Source organism: Mauremys reevesii, linkage group 1 (assembly GCF_016161935.1).
Source record: "Mauremys reevesii isolate NIE-2019 linkage group 1, ASM1616193v1, whole genome shotgun sequence".
NCBI lineage: Eukaryota > Metazoa > Chordata > Testudines > Geoemydidae > Mauremys > Mauremys reevesii.
Genome location: NC_052623.1, coordinates 36,181,384 through 36,200,146, shown reverse-complemented (window position 1 = coordinate 36,200,146; position 18,763 = coordinate 36,181,384). Strand labels below are relative to the sequence as shown.

The 18,763-nt window shown below is 40.0% G+C and overlaps 1 protein-coding gene across 2 annotated transcripts in view; it reads right to left on the bottom strand.

Moving 5' to 3' along the window:
• The window catches only part of CNTN5 (contactin 5), a 965,708-nt gene that overhangs the window by 370,257 nt on the left and 576,688 nt on the right, over positions 1-18,763 (bottom strand). For both annotated transcript variants that reach the window (XM_039485717.1, XM_039485709.1), the window contains one exon: positions 15,581-15,799. In XM_039485717.1, coding sequence (XP_039341651.1) covers positions 15,581-15,799 — 219 coding nt within the window. The remainder of the gene's footprint in view (positions 1-15,580; positions 15,800-18,763) is intronic.

Below are 18,763 nucleotides of genomic sequence, written 5' to 3'. Positions count from 1 at the left end.
TAAATCAGAAGTTAGGAATTTTAGAAAATTGATAAGGGAATCAAAAAGAAAGAATGATAAATCTATGGCCAGCAGAATTAAGGACAATAAGGTGTTTTTTTTAAAAATTATATTAGGAACAATAATAATGGTGAAAGTGTTCAAGAAAAGAATCTTTTCTGTAACTGGGAGGAAAAAGATTATACATATGGCGATGATGAACTCTTTCCATTCCACTAGTATCTCTGGACGATGTTAAACAGAAGTTACTAAAATTAAACATTTTGAAATTAGCAGGTCCAGATAACTTTTTTTTAAAGAGTGTTAAAAAGAGCTGGCTGTGGAACTTGCTGGACCACTAATGTTGATTTTTAATAACCAGTGTTTTCCCCAGGAATTGAAATGAGGGGTGGAGTGTTAAAAAATACGGGGCCTAGAGGTGAGGACCAATGAAGGGTGAGACAGTTAGGTTGAAGGTGGGCTGTATGGCACCATAGGAAAAAACGAAAAATGTTTCACAATCATTGTATTAGATTTAACTCATGTTTTAAAATCATCATACACATTAATGTTGGCTACACAAGTCTACTGTGAAGTACTATATCTACATAATTCATGGTTTCTTGTTATATTTTTGTACAACCCTGTTAATGAACTTCTCGAATGCAGTGCATTCATTTTTGGTGGCTTCTCATATATCTGGTACTTCCAGTCCTTCATGATATGCTCATGATCATGCAGAAGGCAACTTCTTTCAGAACACAAAAAAATTCTATTCAATGAGGAAAAAGAATGTTCAACTATAGCTATTGTGACTAGGAGTAGCAACAGATGAATTCCTACTTCTTTCATCCCAGGAAACATAGCACAAAAATTAGGTCAAACCACTAGTGATGATAAAGAAGAAGTTAAAGTCAAATCTTCATTTGTTTATTGTATGATATGCCACTCTGTGTTCAAATTCTCTATTCTGTCCTGATCACATAGCAGCCCCATTGCAGGTAGTGCCATCTCTACTCAACTGTTGGTGTTTTATAAGACAGGCATCTGTAAGAGCTATGTAAAGGTTGATAGAATCCAGAAGTTGCTGTTGTACAGATATAAGAATCGTGTCTGTGTACTTTTACCTTTTCATCTGGTTTAACAAACACTTCTTGTCCTCATCATTTAAGGAGTCTATTTAAGTGCCCTAATTAGCCAACTTCTGAACTGAAGTTTTTGCTTCTTCCGCTACGTTTTCAATGGATATCTCTCGGATTGATCCAAGTGTAGCTTCCATTGCTGGACAGAGATCTACTACCGTTGTAGCAGATGCCTGGATGGCATTATTTAATGACCCAAGTGGTTTCAACAGTAGACTTATAATAGAGAATGGCAATTGTCTTCTCTGAGCTTAGTAACAAAAGTAGTCCCACCAGCCTCACTGATTAGATCCATCCATCTCAGTAGATACTTTCCAAAGCTAATAATAATGGTTACAGTAATTTTAACACAACAACCAAAGATTGCTCATGAAAAAGCCAGCGGGTTTTCCCAGGTTGGACTAATTTGAACTTGAGTCCCAGTGAATCGTCTATATTTTCCAAGACGCTCAGTTCTTTTGAACTTTTGCTGAAAAAACAGCATAATGAAGACATTAAATTTATAGCTTTTCAAATGCCTTTTGAAGATTCTGCAGCTTGTACTGGTGCTAGCTGGAGTAGATGGCCTCTGTGGTGTGTATTGGAGAGATTAGAGTTACACTTTTCTTTGAGTAGAGCTCATACTCCACTATGTCTTCCAGAGAAGTTTGCAGCTCCAAAAAATGCACAAGCAGCCATCTCTTTGGGATTCAATTTACAAGCATTTAACTCTTCTAAGATGTGGGTTGTCAGAGATGCAGCCTATGTGTCTTCTATAATCTGAACATCTAGAAATTCAGCCACTGTCCGAACACTGACATCAAGATAATGTACGCAGTGACTTAATACTTGACATCCATTTGCATTGGTTCATTTATCAGCCATGTAAGCAAATTTTGTGAATGTGGTGAGAGAGTTCTTCACTTTTTCAACTGCTGAGTCTTTCAATGTTGCACTGCAGCTTCTAACTAGCCAGTTGAATTTCTTGCAGAAAGATAGTGAGCATTTGCTGGTCTTGGTCGGAATCAGTGTCCAACTGCAGAATTAACAAATGACAATGCACTTAACATTGGACTCCAGTTTGTAGTGTGTGGTATCTCTTGTTTAAAGAGACAGTACGATGTGATAGCCATGTTTGTTTGAATAAATTGTGTAGTGTCTCCAGCATTTTTAACCACCTCGTTAAGTACTTCTGAAATTGACTTTGACAATGACTGGCTCATAAAGCTTTCTGCATGTCGATTCAGTCTCGACTCCAGCGGATTGGTGTTTTGCAGCCTTTTCACATAGTTTGTCAGTATTGGCTTTGCTGATCGGTCTGGCAAACCAAGCTCCTCCACTTTTACTATATAAATCCATGGTATGCTCACATCTTGAATACTGTGTGCTGTTCTGGAGCCCCATCTCAAAAAAGTATATTGGAGTTGGAAAAGTTACAGAGAGGGGCAAGTAAAATTATTATGGGTATAGACCAGCTTCCATATGAGGAGAGATTAAAAAGACTGGGACTTTTCAGCTTGCAAAAGAGAGGACTAAGAGCGGATATAATACAGGTCTATAAAATCTTGCCTGGTGTGGAAAAAGTGAATAAGCTCCTTCACATAACACAAGAACTACGGGCCACCCAATTAAATTAACAGGCAGCAGGTTTAAAACAAACAAAAGGAAGTACTTCTTCACACAACACAGACAACCTGTGGAACTTTTTGCCAGGGGACGTTGTGAAGGCCAAAACTATAACAGGGTTCAAAAAAGAACTAGATAAGTTCATAGAGGATAGGTCCATCAATGGCTATTAGCCAGGATGGGCAGGAATGCAACACCGTGGTCTGAGAGCCTCTGCTTGCCAGAAGCTGGGAGTGGATGACAGGGGCTGGATCACTCAATGATTGCTCTGTTCTGTTAATTCCCTTTGAAGCACCCGGCATTGGCCACTGTCAGAAGACAGGATACTGGGCTAGATGGACCATTGGTCTGACCTATTATGGCCATTCTTATGTTCTCATGTAAAAATTATATTATAATAAAAATGTTTAGTACAGAAACTCCCCAAGATAATGACCTTTTGAGATAGCAACAATGTGAGATAATGACCTTGGCAAATAATGTGTTTTAAAAATCTTGGCCTACTAGGAAATGTATATTTATATAAGTTTCTCTGACACAAATCTAGCATTCTGGAGCAAAGTCACTAAAACATAGTCCAACAAACAAATGTTCCTTTAACATGGCCCTCCCTTCTCTCTCTACTGCACCCCACTCATAGCTGTCGTCCTTGACCAGTGAAGACCCAGAGTTCAGACATGATTTCGTATGAGTTCACCTGCCACCCTGGGGGGCAGCGGGGGAGAAGGCACCTTGCTCGTTCCTCCAGCTGCTTGCCACTCACTCTGGCTGCTATTATTTGTTGTGCCACCATTCACGACACCATTGCCGATGGCCCTGCGCCGTCACCTTCTGCTGCCACTGCCACTGTGACCTCTGCGAGTCAGTCTCTTGAGGTTCCACCCAGCTGTCAATGATTTCAGGTCTCTGTGGGGAAACTCACCGCAAGTCCAGGTGTAACCCAAACACCGCCTGGATGTGTTATTGTGTCCCATCCAAGTGGCAGTGAGACCACTTAAAGAGATAGATAAAATGAGTCTGCTCTACAGCCTTAGATAACAGCCAGTTGGCTTTTAGCCCATGCATTAAGTTCCAAAAGTCCCAGATTCGATCCCGTCCACTGATGACCAGGGTCTGTCGGCGTTACAAGTGGAGGCTCGTCCGGGATTTCAACTGGGAAGTCTCTGAAGCTCGGGACGCGCTTCCTCAGCTGGGGGAAGTATGTAACCCACACACCTCCTGAGTGTGGTGTCTTGTCCCATCTAGTGGCACCGAGACCACTTAAAGAGAGAGATAAAATGAGTCTGCTCTACAGTCTTAGCTAATACCCAGTTGGCTCTTAGCTCATGCAGTAAAGGCTCATGCACTATGCTCCAGAGGTCCCTAGTTTGATTCCGACAACCAAGGTCTGTCAGTGTTACACAGGCTGGGCTGTCTTTTCCACAGAAATGCTGTCCTGCAACAGGACTAAGCTCTTAGACCTGATTATTAGTGATTTCAGCTCTAGTGGTCACAAAAGACTCTCTATGGAGCCTAATAAGCTCTATTTTTAAATAGGGGAGAGGGGCAGTCAAATTGTGCCTGTGACTCTTAGGCACAGCCCACACCACCAAGGAAAACCCCTGTGTTGTCCCCATCGGGATCTGCCAACCAAACCCCTTGCTTAGCAAGTGCAGTTCATTTGAAGGTGACCAGTGCTTAATTTATAATGAAAGAGGTGCTGGGCTCAAGCAAGTTTTTTACTTTCATAACTGATGTGGCAAGCCCAGAGGTCCTGGAGTGCTATGAACTGCCAAGCATAGAGGTGCTGGGGCTCAACCTTGGAAAAAAATAAGCATTGAGGGTGACCCTCTCAATGAGGACATGCTAAGTATAGTTCTGCTGCCCTTTAACTCATACAATAAAGATAACATTTCATGACCCCCACATTCAGTACTGAAGTGATTTGTAACCCAACACCAGCCAAAATTGATAACTTGGGCAACACTGTTCTGTCTGCTGGATACCTAGGCAGAGTAGGTGAGTTCATGTAAATACAATCTGGTCCTGAAGTTTTCCCCCCTCCCCTGGCTCATCACTAGCTGTCAGGGGAGAGCTCGTTTAGACCTGGCTTACAAATCATAATTTGAAATTATAAGGTTGACCAACATTGCCGAAACGAATGTGCCAATATTGTCAGAAAAAACAACAACAGTGTGAAGAAGCTAGTCTTTGTACTTTTCAAACCTATTATACTTTTTCAGGTACAAGTATTTTATCATACACTGTATATGCTTTAAGAGGGTGTATTAATGTTTCAATTCCAATTCAAATTTCCAACCAATGACTAAATTGGCAACACTGTATGTACTAGCTGTCCATTGCAGGGGTGTTGGGGAAATTCATGGGGGTGTAAGGAAATCCCTGATGTGGCCTCAGAAAAGACTTTTTGTCTTAGCTTACCCATCTGTAAAATGGGAATAAAAACACTCTCTGCTCACAATGAACATAAATTCATTATTTATGTGACACTCAGGTACCTTGGAAATGAGCTCCTTAGAAAAGACCATAAGGAAATGTGTAATCCTTCATTCATTGCATGCTGTACTGTAAATAAGGCTGAATGATTAACATAAAAATATCAAACATCTGCATCATTCCCTGAGCACAGTCTATCTTGTGCAATGAAAGAGGAATAAATAATTGTAAATGGTCATGTAATTAAAGACTATATCATAATGCATTCCCACAAGGGGGCAGAATTACAACTGAACATGTAATTTATAATTTAGTATTTCCTAACTTTTGAGGGCTTGATTTTGCAACCTAAACAACATTTGTTTAACTTAGGTGTTGTGGGGTTTTTTTTTGTGTATAATATGAAAAAAATATGGAGGATATAGATTTAAAATACTGAATATTGGCCTTTTCAGGAAAATATGTACCTAAAGAGGGGGCTATAGTTGGTGGTCTACAATGCAAAAGTGTGTTCCAAGTGTCAGGGTTGGTAAGGAAAAGGCTATCAATGTTATTTTACAATAGATTGTCTATGACAGAAATTGGAAAATCAGCCCAATAGTATGTTACAGTTGTTGTACAGGCTTCGTGTTCAGTATGTGTAAAGTATTGATGTTCTTAGCCCAGTTCCCAGGGAGTGTGTTAATAACGGACATCCAAATTGTCTATTGCTGATAAAAAAAAAAAGCCAAGGATTAGATGAGCATTTTTCAGACATTGCATTGTGATACTCTGGTTACTTATGCTACATTCACATTTCTGATCATTGAGTATAATGCTCACATCAGGCCAATTTATCTATATATTGTAGGATAAGACATTTCCCAACTCAATTGAGGTTCTGGCTGTCGCACGCTGTACCTTCCTCCCTTCATTGAAATAAACTGCCCACCATTATATACAAAACAAAGATACACTTACTATCAATGAGCCAATATGGTTCAGAATCTGGTGAGCATAAAAATGCATTGGAGAGTCCTTTGATACCAGAATAGTTAAAAATTAGCTAATCTGTCAATGAATACAAATGTATAGTTTGGATTCCTTTTAAAATTTCATACCCAAAAGTTGCTTGTTGAAATCATATAATATATTTTAAATTTAAGAAAAATACTTTAAGAAATATTCCTAATCCACTATCTCCTGCACAATGCTAATTCATATATTTCTAATAAGTATGGTAATTGGCCATATTGCTGCTGAAAATGAAAACTTACCATTTAAAATGTGTGCACAAACTGGCTGATTCGTCAGCCTCCCCTGCAATATGTAAACATACACTCTCCAAGGTAGACATGTCATTATATAAAATATGATCAATACCATAGCAGGTAAGTTAGATATAGAGATCTGGCAGAGTATTAATAAAAGGCCTGATGATGAACAAAAAATGTTGCCTGTGGGAAATTAAAATAGTAAGTGATGGCATATGACTGCCTATACCCATTTCTCAACGGATGTATCTTGGTTAAATAAAGGCTTTGATTTATTGTGTATCAACATCCTTCTTGTGACACTTCATACCTTTTTTATCTCTTCTCATTTTATGTTCTTGCTCACATATTAGAACAGAAAAAGGAAATAGAACTTAGTGTACAATCAATTTGTGGAATTCAGTGCCTCGGATTGTCAAGTACTATGATTCATAGATTCGAAGGCTGGAAAGGACCTTTGGGATCATCTAGTCTGACCTCCTGTATAACCCTTCCCATGGAACGCCCCCAAAATAATTCATCCAATCTTGATTTAAAAATCATCATTGATGGAGAATCCACCACAACCCATGACAAATTGTTCCAGTGGTTCATTACTCTCACTGGAGAAATTACTTACTAATCTATTAGAATTCTTTGAAGGGGTCAACAAACATGTGGACAAGGGGCATCCAGTGGACATAGTGTACTTAGATTTCCAGAAAGCCTTTGACAAGGTCCCTCACCAAAGGCTCTTATGTAAATTAAGTTGTCATGGGATAAGAGGGAAGATCTTCTTATGGATTGAGAACTGGATAAAAGACAGGGAACAAAGGGTAGGAATACATGGTAAATTTTCAGAATGGAGAGGGGTAACTAGTGGTGTTCCCCAAGGGTCAGTCCTAGGACCAATCTTATTCAACTTATTCATAAATGATCTGGAGAAAGGGGTAAACAGTGAGGTGGCAAAGTTTGCAGGCAATACTAAACTGCTCAAGATAGTTAAGACCAAAGCAGACTGTGAAGAACTTCAAAAAGGTCTCACAAAACTCAGTGATTGGGCAACAAAATGGCAAATGACATTTATTGTGGATAAATGTAAAGTAATGCACATTGGAAAAAAAAAAAGCCCAAACTATACATACAATATGATGGGGGCTAATTTAGCTACAACAAATCAGGAAAAAGATCTTGGAGTCATCATGGATAGTTCTCTGAAGATGTCCACGCAGTGTGCAGTGGCGGTCAAAAAAGCAAACAGGATGTTAGGAATCATTAAAAAAGGAATAGAGAATAAGAGAATAATCTTATTGCCCTTATATAAATCCATGGTAGGCCCACATCTTGAATACTGCGTACAGATGAGATCTCCTTATCTCAAAAAAGATATACTGGCACTAGAAAGGGTTCAGAGAAGGGCAACTAAAATGATTAGGGGTTTGGAATGGGTCCCATATAGGGAGAGATTAAAGAGGCTAGGACTTTTCAGCTTGGAAAAGAGGAGACTAAGGGGGGATATGATAGAGGTGTATAAAATCATGAGTGGTGTGGAGAACGTGAATAAGGAAAAGTTATTTACTTATTCCCATAATACAAGAACTAGGGGCCACCAAATGAAATTAATGGGCAGCAGGTTTAAAACAAATAAAAGGAAGTTCTTCTTCACACAGCACACAGTCAACCTGTGGAACTCCTTGCCTGAGGAGGTTGTGATGGCTAGGACTATAACAGGGTTTAAAAGAGAACTAGATACATTCATGGAGGTTAAGTCCATTAATGGCTATTAGCCAGGATGGATAAGGAATGGTGTCCCTAGCCTCTGTCAGAGAATGGAGATGGATGGCAGGAGAGAGAGCACTTATGTTCTTAAATAAAGTGTAAATGTTTAAGTCTGTATTTGTCAAGCTTCAACTTCCAGCCATTGATCCTGTACTACCATTCTCTGCTAGCCTGAAGAGCCCATTGCTAAATATTTGTTCCCCATATAGGTACTTACAGGTTATAATCAATTAATCTTTTCTTCATTAAGCTAAATAGAGCAAACTATTTGAGTCTTATCACTATAAAGCATGTTTTCTAATCCTTTACTCATTCGTGTGACTCTTCTTTGAACCCTCTCCAATTTCTCAGCATGCTTTATGAATTGTGGGCACCGAAATTGTATCCTAGCAGCAGTCATACCAGTGGCAAATGTAGAGGTAAAATAACCTCTCTACTCCCTACTTAAGGTTCCACTGTTATGCATCCCACAGTTGCATTAATTCCGTTGACCTACAGCTTCACATTGGGTGCTCATGTTAAGCTGGCTATCCTCTACGACCCACAAATCTTTATTTGAGTCACTGTTTCCCAGGATAGTCTCACATATTATAAGTATGGCCTACATGCTTTGTTCCTAGATGTATACATTTACAATTAGCTGTATTAAAACATTTTGCTTGTGCTCAGTTTGCCAAGTGATCTAGATCACTCTGAATCAATGACTTGTCCTCTCCATTATTTACCATTTGTGCCAACTTCATCACTGATTTTGTTTTGTTCCAGGTCACTGATACTGTTAAATAGTGCAGGGCCAAGAACCAATCCTTCCAGGGCCCCCAGGAAACACACCTGCTCGCTGACAATTCCCCATGTATAGTTACACTGAGACCTATCAGTTAGCCATTTTGAGTCCATTTAATGTGTGCTGTGTTAACTTTGTGTCATTCTGATTTTTAATCATAAAGTCATGTGTTACCAAGTCAAATGCCTTACATAAATAAAAGTATATTGCATTGGTACTATTTATTAACCAGACTTATAATTTCATCAAAAAAGATAGCAAGTTAGTTTGACAGGATTTTTGCCATAAATCCATGTTGATTTGCAATAATTACATTAACCTCCTTTAATTCTTTATAAATCAAGTCCTGTTATTGGCCCATTATTAGATGAAATGGTAGAATTATCAACAATAATAGTGAAAAAGCAGAGGTGTTAAAGAAATATTTCTGCTCTGTGTTTGGGGGAAAAACAGGGCCACATAATGATCATGTGGTAGAGCCAAGATCAGAATTCCCGACCTTCATGACTGCCATCCATGAACTCATTTTTGTGCCTTAACCTCAAGGGATTCCAAGTATACACAAGTCCCATTAGCTTCAGTTGCGGTGGAAAGAGCTCATCATTCGTATAAAGGAGGCCCTAGGCATCTAAAGCTAGGCACCTTGAAAATGTCTTAAGTGTCTTGCTCATCATCACATAGGAACTCTGTGGCAGAGGCAGGGATAGAACAGAGTTCTCCTTTGTGGATTCACTTGCCTTAATCTTTCTCTTCATGCAGTTCCCTGCTTTGTTCTTTAAAGGCCTTTCAACTTCTACATAAAATGAGGCCAGGGTCCTACAAACAGCCTTCTTCACTACAGAGCCCGGATTCATCACCAGAGCATCTTGCAGCCTGTGCTCTGAATGACATGGGGCTCCCGTGGAAAAATAATATATGATCATGTAATTAAAGACCATCATAATGCATATGCACAAGAGGACACAATCAAGTCTGCACAGGCAACCTGAATTCTGGCCTTTCTAATTTCAAGTGCTTGACTTTGCAAAGGAAATGTTCAGCTAATTTGAGGAGGTTGCATATAGTTTTCCATTTTTTTTGTAGAAAGAGAAAAGGTAGTAATAAATTCTACTACATGCAATTGTAAGACCATCCATCATGCATCATTGGTTGGGTTTTAGCCCTAAATCTTCAGTGCTGCAGCACAGCTTGTATTACAGGACTACCTGTTAGCTAGCATCAGGAGATGGCAGCTATGTTAGGGTGGCAGGTGAGGGGGGAGAGGATGGGTGAAGGGAGCCATGTGCTTGGTCTACAGAGTTGATTCAAAGCAACCATCCCCTCTCTCCCTCACTCATACAAGGTGCGGTGTCCTCATGGGGGGAGGGAGACTCATGTTCTGTGTTAGGAGGGCTATAGAAGGGAGCTGAGCCTGGCTCGCTCTTTTCCCCTCCGGGAGAAGTAGCCTGTTCCTAATGCACAATTGCTGCTGTTTTGATGGTGGTGTGAGCCTGAACATTCATGATCAGTTATTATTCTGGCACACTGCCAAAACATTCCTGAATAGCACATGGGAGAAAGAAAACGGCATTTTCAAAAATATGTAACTGTTAAACCTGAACAGAATTTCAGGGGACAAAGAAAATGCTCTTTTCTGGCCCCAATGCTTTCTCCCTGCCAAATTTTTCAGAGTTGCCTAGCAAACAATGGAGATGTTAGAGCTCCTGAAAGAAGGATCACAAGATTTTCTTTTAACAATGCATAGTGTTAGGCAACCTAATAGAGAGATCACTATCAGTTTCCCTGTAATAAATCCACCCACCTTAACAAACAGAACCACAAGTACTTCACTGGTCACAGAACCACCAAGATGTCCATGTCTATGCTGAAGAGTCACATGATCACTCTTGGAAATTAGCTGCCTCGGGAAAAAAAATAGGTAATATAACAGGGTGGATGCTTACCAAGTACCTGGTTGTGGCCATGGGTGACTCTGCTGTGCTCTGCCTCAGTCCCCTCTTCTTAGGGTTCCTTAATGAGCTCTACAAATGTGGGTCACTGCTGTAGATGTGACTTGGCCCTCTGGCCAAATCAGAAACAAGCTTAAACTAAGAAGTCCAAATAAGCAAAAAAGTTCTTAGACTCTTTTTGGGTTTTTCTTCAGACCTCCATCTGAACCTCCTTTGATTCCTTCCCTCTGCTTTGGTACTGTGCACTCGGTCCCCGGGCTGGTTCCCCTGAAGCACTGTTCTTGTGCACCCTCCCGGGTGTAGAGGGCTGGGTCCTCAGGCTTATTCCACCAGTGTACCCAACCTTTTGCACACCCTGACTCAAGGCCTTTCACAGAAGCTTGCTCAGTAGCTGTGGTTCAACCCCCAGATTGAGCTCTCTCAGCTCTTTTAGAAGGGCCTGGTGTCTTTAGGTATCAGCTAGCCCCCTTACCCTCACAACCAGTCCCATCCCTCAGTTGGGGAAGCAGTTAATTAATTATGACACAGGTGGGGCTGTGCCCATCTCCCCCTACAGGGACCAGTCACTTTGTGACAGGCAAGTTGCATAGACATTTTATACTCAAGTGGAGGGGAATCGGGTTTTAAGAAGGGAAAGAATCACTTTGGTTCATGTGAATCTGGTTTTACTTGTTGCTCAATATTGTGTTCAATTCAGTACTTATTCTTTCACTGTTCGGTTTTAATCTACACTGGCTTTTTCTTGAGGTGAGTCTTCAGGGTCTTTCAATTAACTTTTATTACTGTGGAAACAGGCAATTTAAGCCGTTAATCACTTTTTGAAATCTCATGATGAGTGTTCAGTGTATTGAGACAATGACTTTAAAAATAATTCAGTCATATTAAAAATCAGTTATTTAAAAATATATATACCTTTTTGATCTAAAGATTAGGAGAACCCTCAAACAAACTTTTTCAAATTAATAAAGGACTGTGACATTAATACTTTTGCTTTACAAGTTTACACTAGTAGTAGGAGCAGCTGAGAACGAAGTAGTAGATAACGCCGTTCTGCCAAGTCATAACATCCTTTCAAAAACCAAAAAGAAAATACCACTAAAGTGCTGCAGAGCAAAATATCAAATTATTCCAAATTCAAACAGCACTATTTGATCTATGTAAAGTTAATGTTCACTGTGTTAATACAAGGGACTGTAATTTCCAGTATATTATATTATATATAAAAATAGAAAAAAAGTTGATCTACTTAGGAAGTACTTGGCTGATTTTAGTTAACTTAAGAAGTTTCAGAAGATTCAGGAGATCTCAGTTACTTTTAGTTAATGGAGTCACTGGAGGTCTTCACCATGTTCTGTGAGGGCACACACTTGCGACAACATGGATTTCCAGTGACTTCAGTATAGCTAGAGATGATTGTGCACCAGTGCAGGATCAATGTTAATATAGGTTGCAAAATTCTTCCCTCAAATTGTCATATCTCTCTCCATAAAATAGAGCCATTTATTTAGCAAGTTCACACAAGCAGACTAAGTTATTGGACTGCTGTTATTCTACCATTCTCCCAACATCAGATGCACACACACTCTACATTCTCTTAATAACCTCTTTCAGCAGTGCCACATTCTGAAGGCTAATGGTACTCCCTGAACAAGTTCTCCTAATCCTGCCATCTGAAATAGACATCTGCTGTAAGGTTTGGGAGAGGAAGATACCTAGTGCCCATAGAACATCAGCCAACATTCTCCGTGCAGGCATTTATAACAGGAAGTTGACAGGCAATAAGATATTCTACAGATATTTCAATTAACTCAGACTTGTAAATGCTGAATCTAGCACTCAGTAGCTATATCTACACTGCAATTAAAAACCTGCAACTGGCTTTGCCAGCTGATTCAGGCTCACAGGGGCTGTTTAATTAGGGTTGCCATCTTGGTAATATTTAAAAAATGGACACTCTAGCCGGAGTGCCAGAACCTCCCCTGCCCTGCCTCTTCCCCGCGAGGCCTCACACTTTTCCCTCCTATTCCCCCCAAGGCCCCACACCTGTCCCATCTCTTCCCCCAAGCCCCTGCCCCGCCTCTCCCCTGTGGCACTCCCACCCTGTCCACTCCTCTTTCCCCCTCCTCCCTGTTGCTTGCTGATTTTCCCTCTCCCGACCACCTGGGTCAGGACAGACTCACCTGTGGTGTCAGGGCTGGGAGCTGCAGCCGCCAATAAAGGTAGGAGGTGGCTCTGGATAAGTAGGGGCTGGAGCGGGTGATGACTTAGTGCCTCCCCACATCCCCCACTTGCAGTAAGCGGACTTTGGGTTTCTAGTCAGTAGATCTGACCAGACTTTCCAGTCAAAAACCAAGCAGCTGGCCACCCTATGTTTAACTGTGATGTAGCCTGAGCTCTGGGACTCTCCTGCCTCACAGGGTCTTAGAGCCTGGGCTCCAGCCCGAGCCTGAATGCCTACACTGCAATTAAACAGCCCCTTAGCCTGAGTCAGTTGGCACAGGCCAAATGCAGGTTATTAATTGCAGTGTAGACATACCCAGTGACATTTTCCATGTAGATTTCTTTTAATCACAACATTATGTTTTGATAAGTAGCTTGATTTTAGCAAGTACTGTTAAATGCATGTTTAGAATAAGAAATTTAATAAGACTAAATTAAGTGGTGATGAAAAACATACTGGTAATTCTTTTAACTATAGGTAACAAGGAACCAGGACAGCAGTGAATGGAAATGTAATTAAATGTTTCATTTGATCTCAAACATTTTCCCCTGATTTTCCAATTTAATTAAATTCTGAAAAAAAGTTGGTTTGGGGTTCTTCTGAAACATTTATTTTTCTTATTTTTGGAACTCCCAGCAAAATGAGAAAACAATTATTTATACAGCTCTAGTCATGACTTTGTCTATCCACTTCCATGAACAACTACAATGCAGACCACGTGTAACACTGACAGACCTTGGTTGCCAGTGGGCAGGACTGAATTGGGGACCTCTGGAGCTTAGTGCATGAGCTTCTACAGCATAAGCTAAAAGCCAACTGGCTGTTAGCTAAGGCTGTAGAGGAGACTCATTTAATCTCTCTCTATCTATGTGGTCTTGGTGCCACTAGATTGGACAGAACACCACACCCAGGAGGTGTGTGGGTTACACTCTCCGAAGTCCCGACCCAAGTAGCCCTGATGTGGGCCATGTTAGGTCAGGGCTGGGGAGAGCAGGAGAACGCTTTCTATCTCCTACTGCACAGCAGGCTGCATTAAACCTAGTCGACAAAAATCATTGTTTTCCAGAGGCATGGATGTAAAAATATCACCAAACTTTGGGCATTTAATCCTAATAAAATGCCTCTTTACCAGACTTTCAGCCCCAACCCCATAGGAGTCATCAGGGTCACTCACAGGGAAGTTCCTTTATAGTTCCAGCTTATGTTATTCATAAAATCTGCCTTCTTTCCTCTTCCAGCAACCAATTGCTGCCTTCTACCTCCAATTTCCAGACACACATGCTGTGAAAGGCCAACATACTACTGCTAAAGTTAGCCAACTTTGGTTCTTCATTCCACTACTTTGATTCTTCCAGATTCTTGCCTGTAAGTAGGTTTGCAGGGGAGGAGTCAGCAAGGTCAGGAACATAGACAGTACCTGAGTTTTGTAAATACACTGAACATTACACAAAACATGCAAGTGCAGAAAACAAAATCCAGTTCTACCATGGTCATAATTCAATTGCTTTCAGGATTCAGTTCATCTGTATTCCTAGGTAGGGCTAACATAGGCCCCAAATCAGAAAAGTTCATGCTTAAGTCATCCTTCTTCATGAACACTCTTAAGCATAACATGCCACATTTAAGTACATGCTAAAGTACCTTTCTGAAAAGGATGATTACAGTAGCCTGGTATTATTATGGGTCTATACTGTGTGATTCTTCCTTTTGTCATTTCCTTGGTTCACTAAATTTAAATAATCTTGCCTTTCTATTTTGTTGAGATAGGGATTACTTGGGGGAAAGAACATTGTAATTTGTAAATTCTATTAACACTCTCTTAAGGCTCACCCTAAAGAAAACAAGATGATAAAGAGAAAACAAATGTGATTTGAATAATAGGAAATATTTATTGTAACTGAGAATTTCTGCATCTAAAAAAGTGACACCACATTGTATTCTGTGTGTCAGAGGATTATAGACTATATTAGATTTGAAAAAAAAATAGTTTCATAAGAAGCACTGTGCAGCTTTAATCCACATAACTATCATTTGGGAGTAAATATGAAAAATACGAGAGCAATTGGGGAAAAAAACCATAAAAGGTGGATTGAAATTTCATTGCAGTGCCTTTCAAATGTATAGACATTAGTTGAGTAGATCAAATTGGATTGTAGTGCAATTTTATTCCACTTCTAGTTTCCCATTCTTACATTGCAAAGGCTGCAATAATAAAATAAAATCCCTTTAGGGACCTGTAGGAGAGAATGTTTAAACTGCTGACTTTAAGGTTAATTTAAGGACTCTAAAAAGAAGGAAGCTCATTTTTACTGCATGATGTTTACTGGAATCCAGTGTTACCAATGTGAGATACTGAAGCACCCTGATAAAACGGTAACAGTTTTGAAAAAATGTCAAAGCCACATCTATACACATTGTCTCTTCAAAGATTCAGAGGGGAGAACTGGACTTACCATCATGTTTGAAGGCCTCTGAGAAGTGATAGAGGTTTGTTGGTGAGCGATAGTGTTGTGCTGTTCCTCTCCAGCCTGGTGAAGATATGCTTCCTAATGAAGGGCTGCTTAATCGTGGCCTGTTCTTTGAATTAAAGAGTGCTGAAGATGAACTGGCAGATTTAATTCTTAGGATAGCAGCATATGATGTTGGGAGGCCTGGAACAGCTGCTGAATATTCTGTAAAAGAAGTAGTGAGTTCTGAGTAGGAGATAAAAGAGATAAGAGGAGTAGGAGAAAAGGGGATGCTCTTTTTGCCTAAAAAATATTTTAGCCAGGAAGTGCAAAAGTGAGAACAAAAGAAAAAGAGAGGAAATCTTTAAAAGAAATCAATAAACAGCAGAGTTTTGTCCCCTAAAAGGGAGAAGTTCCTGACTCCATGAAGTCCACCAGGGATCTTGCTATTACTATCAATTTTAGGTGGAAGGCACTTGGATACTATGGTGATGGGTGGCAGTATAAAACCACAAGATAGCTGGAAAGAGAAGTCCACCTGGAGTGATATCAGACTTCATAAATCTGTGGTGACAACTATTAATTAGCTCACTGTGATGCCCTTCTCATTGCCTTCCTCAACAAGCCCCTATAGTCTCTCCTTGTTTAGCCTCGCTTCTTAAGGCTCACTTTTTAGAAGTAGCCGAAAAATATTGACCTAGGTGAAACACCTTCCTGTAGAGGTGAAGTGAGTTAATTCAGGAGAGCTCAAGTAGATACTCACAATGAGGCCACTTACTCTTTTGTCTCTCCCAATGCCTTTTGTCTTTTCTGTCTGTGTATTTTACATTGCAAGCTCCACAAATCAGAAACTGTCCTTAATTTTGTGTCTTATACAATGCCAAACATTAGAAATAAACATTCATTAAAATAATGCTGAGATTAAAATTATATTAAAAAAACCTATTCTGCAGCAACTCAGCAGGGAGAACTCCCATTTAAAACAACAGAAGTCCTCCACATGCAACAGTTGGGGAGAATCAACATGTTATGTTATGCAGAAGTTCCCAGACTGGATATCAATGGAGCATCTGTAAAGAAAGGTATTCCTTAGTGGGGTAAGGCAAAAGTATGGCAGAAAAAATGGTCACTATTGTATTACTATAGTGCTGATAAAATAGATCATTTGTTTCACACCTTGTGTGAACATCCTTCAGAGGATGAAAAATTCAAATCTCAGATTGCGCTCTACTGAAAGTGTCATATGACAAGCCTTTCAGTTAAGATGTAACTGAAAACTTCTCTAAAATTTGTCTCATATTCCACTCTGCCAAGCTTTTGAACCCTTGGAAAGATCCCTTATATGTAAGTTATTGTTATGGTTACATTGTACTTTGATTTAAAATGATAAAAATGTGCATTTTGTTTTATATTTACACAGTATATGACAGTGAACTCAGATGCTTGCAGTTTTTGAAGACAGGGACTATGCCTTATCAATACAATGCCTAATGTCCATGAGGAGGCGTTAAAAGATCCCTGCTATGTTGCTGTTACTTTAGAAGAAAATTGCTGACAAAAGCCAGATCAAGTTATCTGAAAATAGCCATTTCCGCCCAGGCAAACTGCTCAAGAGACTTAAAAGAGTCTTAGAGTCTCTTTTAAAACTGAAATTTAAACACAAATTTTGGCATGTATACGTGTAAGGTAATTTGGAAAAGCACACGTAAGAAGAATTCTGCCTTGAGGTGATTTCTCATTTTGGTCTCAGAAGCCATCTATTTCATAATGGTATGCATCATCTTGTTCTGTAACAATATCATGCCTGACCCATTAAGGTGGCGGCGGCGGAGGGGGGGGGGGGGGAAGAACTACTCCATGATACATTAAACCTGAAATGAAGAAGGAAATACTGCTTACAGGACTTCGTGTAATGCTACAACTGGCATACTAATAGAAATACAATGTGGTTTTCATTACAATAAAATATATTTCATTGTCTCTTGATATATTTCTTAACATATTCTAACAAGATCTACACTGTCCCAAAAGGTTTAGATGGTAGATTGTTCCATATTTCTACCTGGAACCAGAGGCTCAGCAAAGACTATCCTTGAAATGTATCTCTTAGTATAGCCTAAAATCATTAACCGTTTGGAAACTAAAACTAACAGTGTCAGTAGTTCCCATAATTGTGAACCAGTGTCAGCTGCTCCATAATTAAGGTTGAAAGCAGTTTCCCATTTTCAACAATCTCCCTGAAATTTCACATCACAGTTCTTCCCATGGTAGAATTTTCTTAGGAAACTTGAGGAGAATAAGCTTTAAAGTTACATGACAAAATCCTGCCTCACCAAAATCACTCAGTGAGGGCAAGATTTTACCTTTTTGGTTTATCATTTCCCCTAAAATAGATTGGCCTAAAAATAATTGTGTGTTTGCTTCCACTCAGGCAGGCCAACAATTTCATTTATATATTTTTGTTGGGATAAACTAGTAAAATAGGTGTGGAAAATGTGGGGAAAATTTCAAAAATTATATTTATAGCATAAAGCATTTGTGATGGGATGTGCATATTCTATATTAATAGAGGAAAGGAAGGGGTTCACTAAGGGTTAATTAGAACATGAATATAAAGAGGAGGATGTTCTCTCTCTCACCAACCCCCACTTCTTCTCTCAGCTCAAGAAGGAAACAGGATCTAGAATCTAGACTCGGACTAGGAATAAAGAAGCTGAAAAACTGACCAGCTTGTTACACAGGTCTAAACTACTTCCAGGGGACTCTAATGGTATGTCCAGACTACCCGCCGTATCCGGAGGGTATCGATATATCGCTCGCTCATCTAGACGCGATATATATGATCCTCTCCCACGCCCTGTTGTGACTGACTCTCCACCAGCGAGTGGCAGTAGGCGGAGTGCGACGGAGAGGAGCGGACATTGATCCCCGGCCGTGGACCCAGGACCAAGACGATTCGAAATAAGATAGCTATTCACTATTCACGTAGCTGAAGCGCTGATCGCTAGATCCCCCCCCCCCCCCCCCCAGCCCCCCCCAGCTGACACACAGTGGCCAGTTTCTGCAGCCCTTTCAATAGGGATTGCAGAAACATGCTTCACTTAAAAGTACATTTAAATTCATTTTTAAAACAAAGAAGAAAAGGATATAATCATAAGAAACAGAAATTGCTTGAGGATACAGATTAAC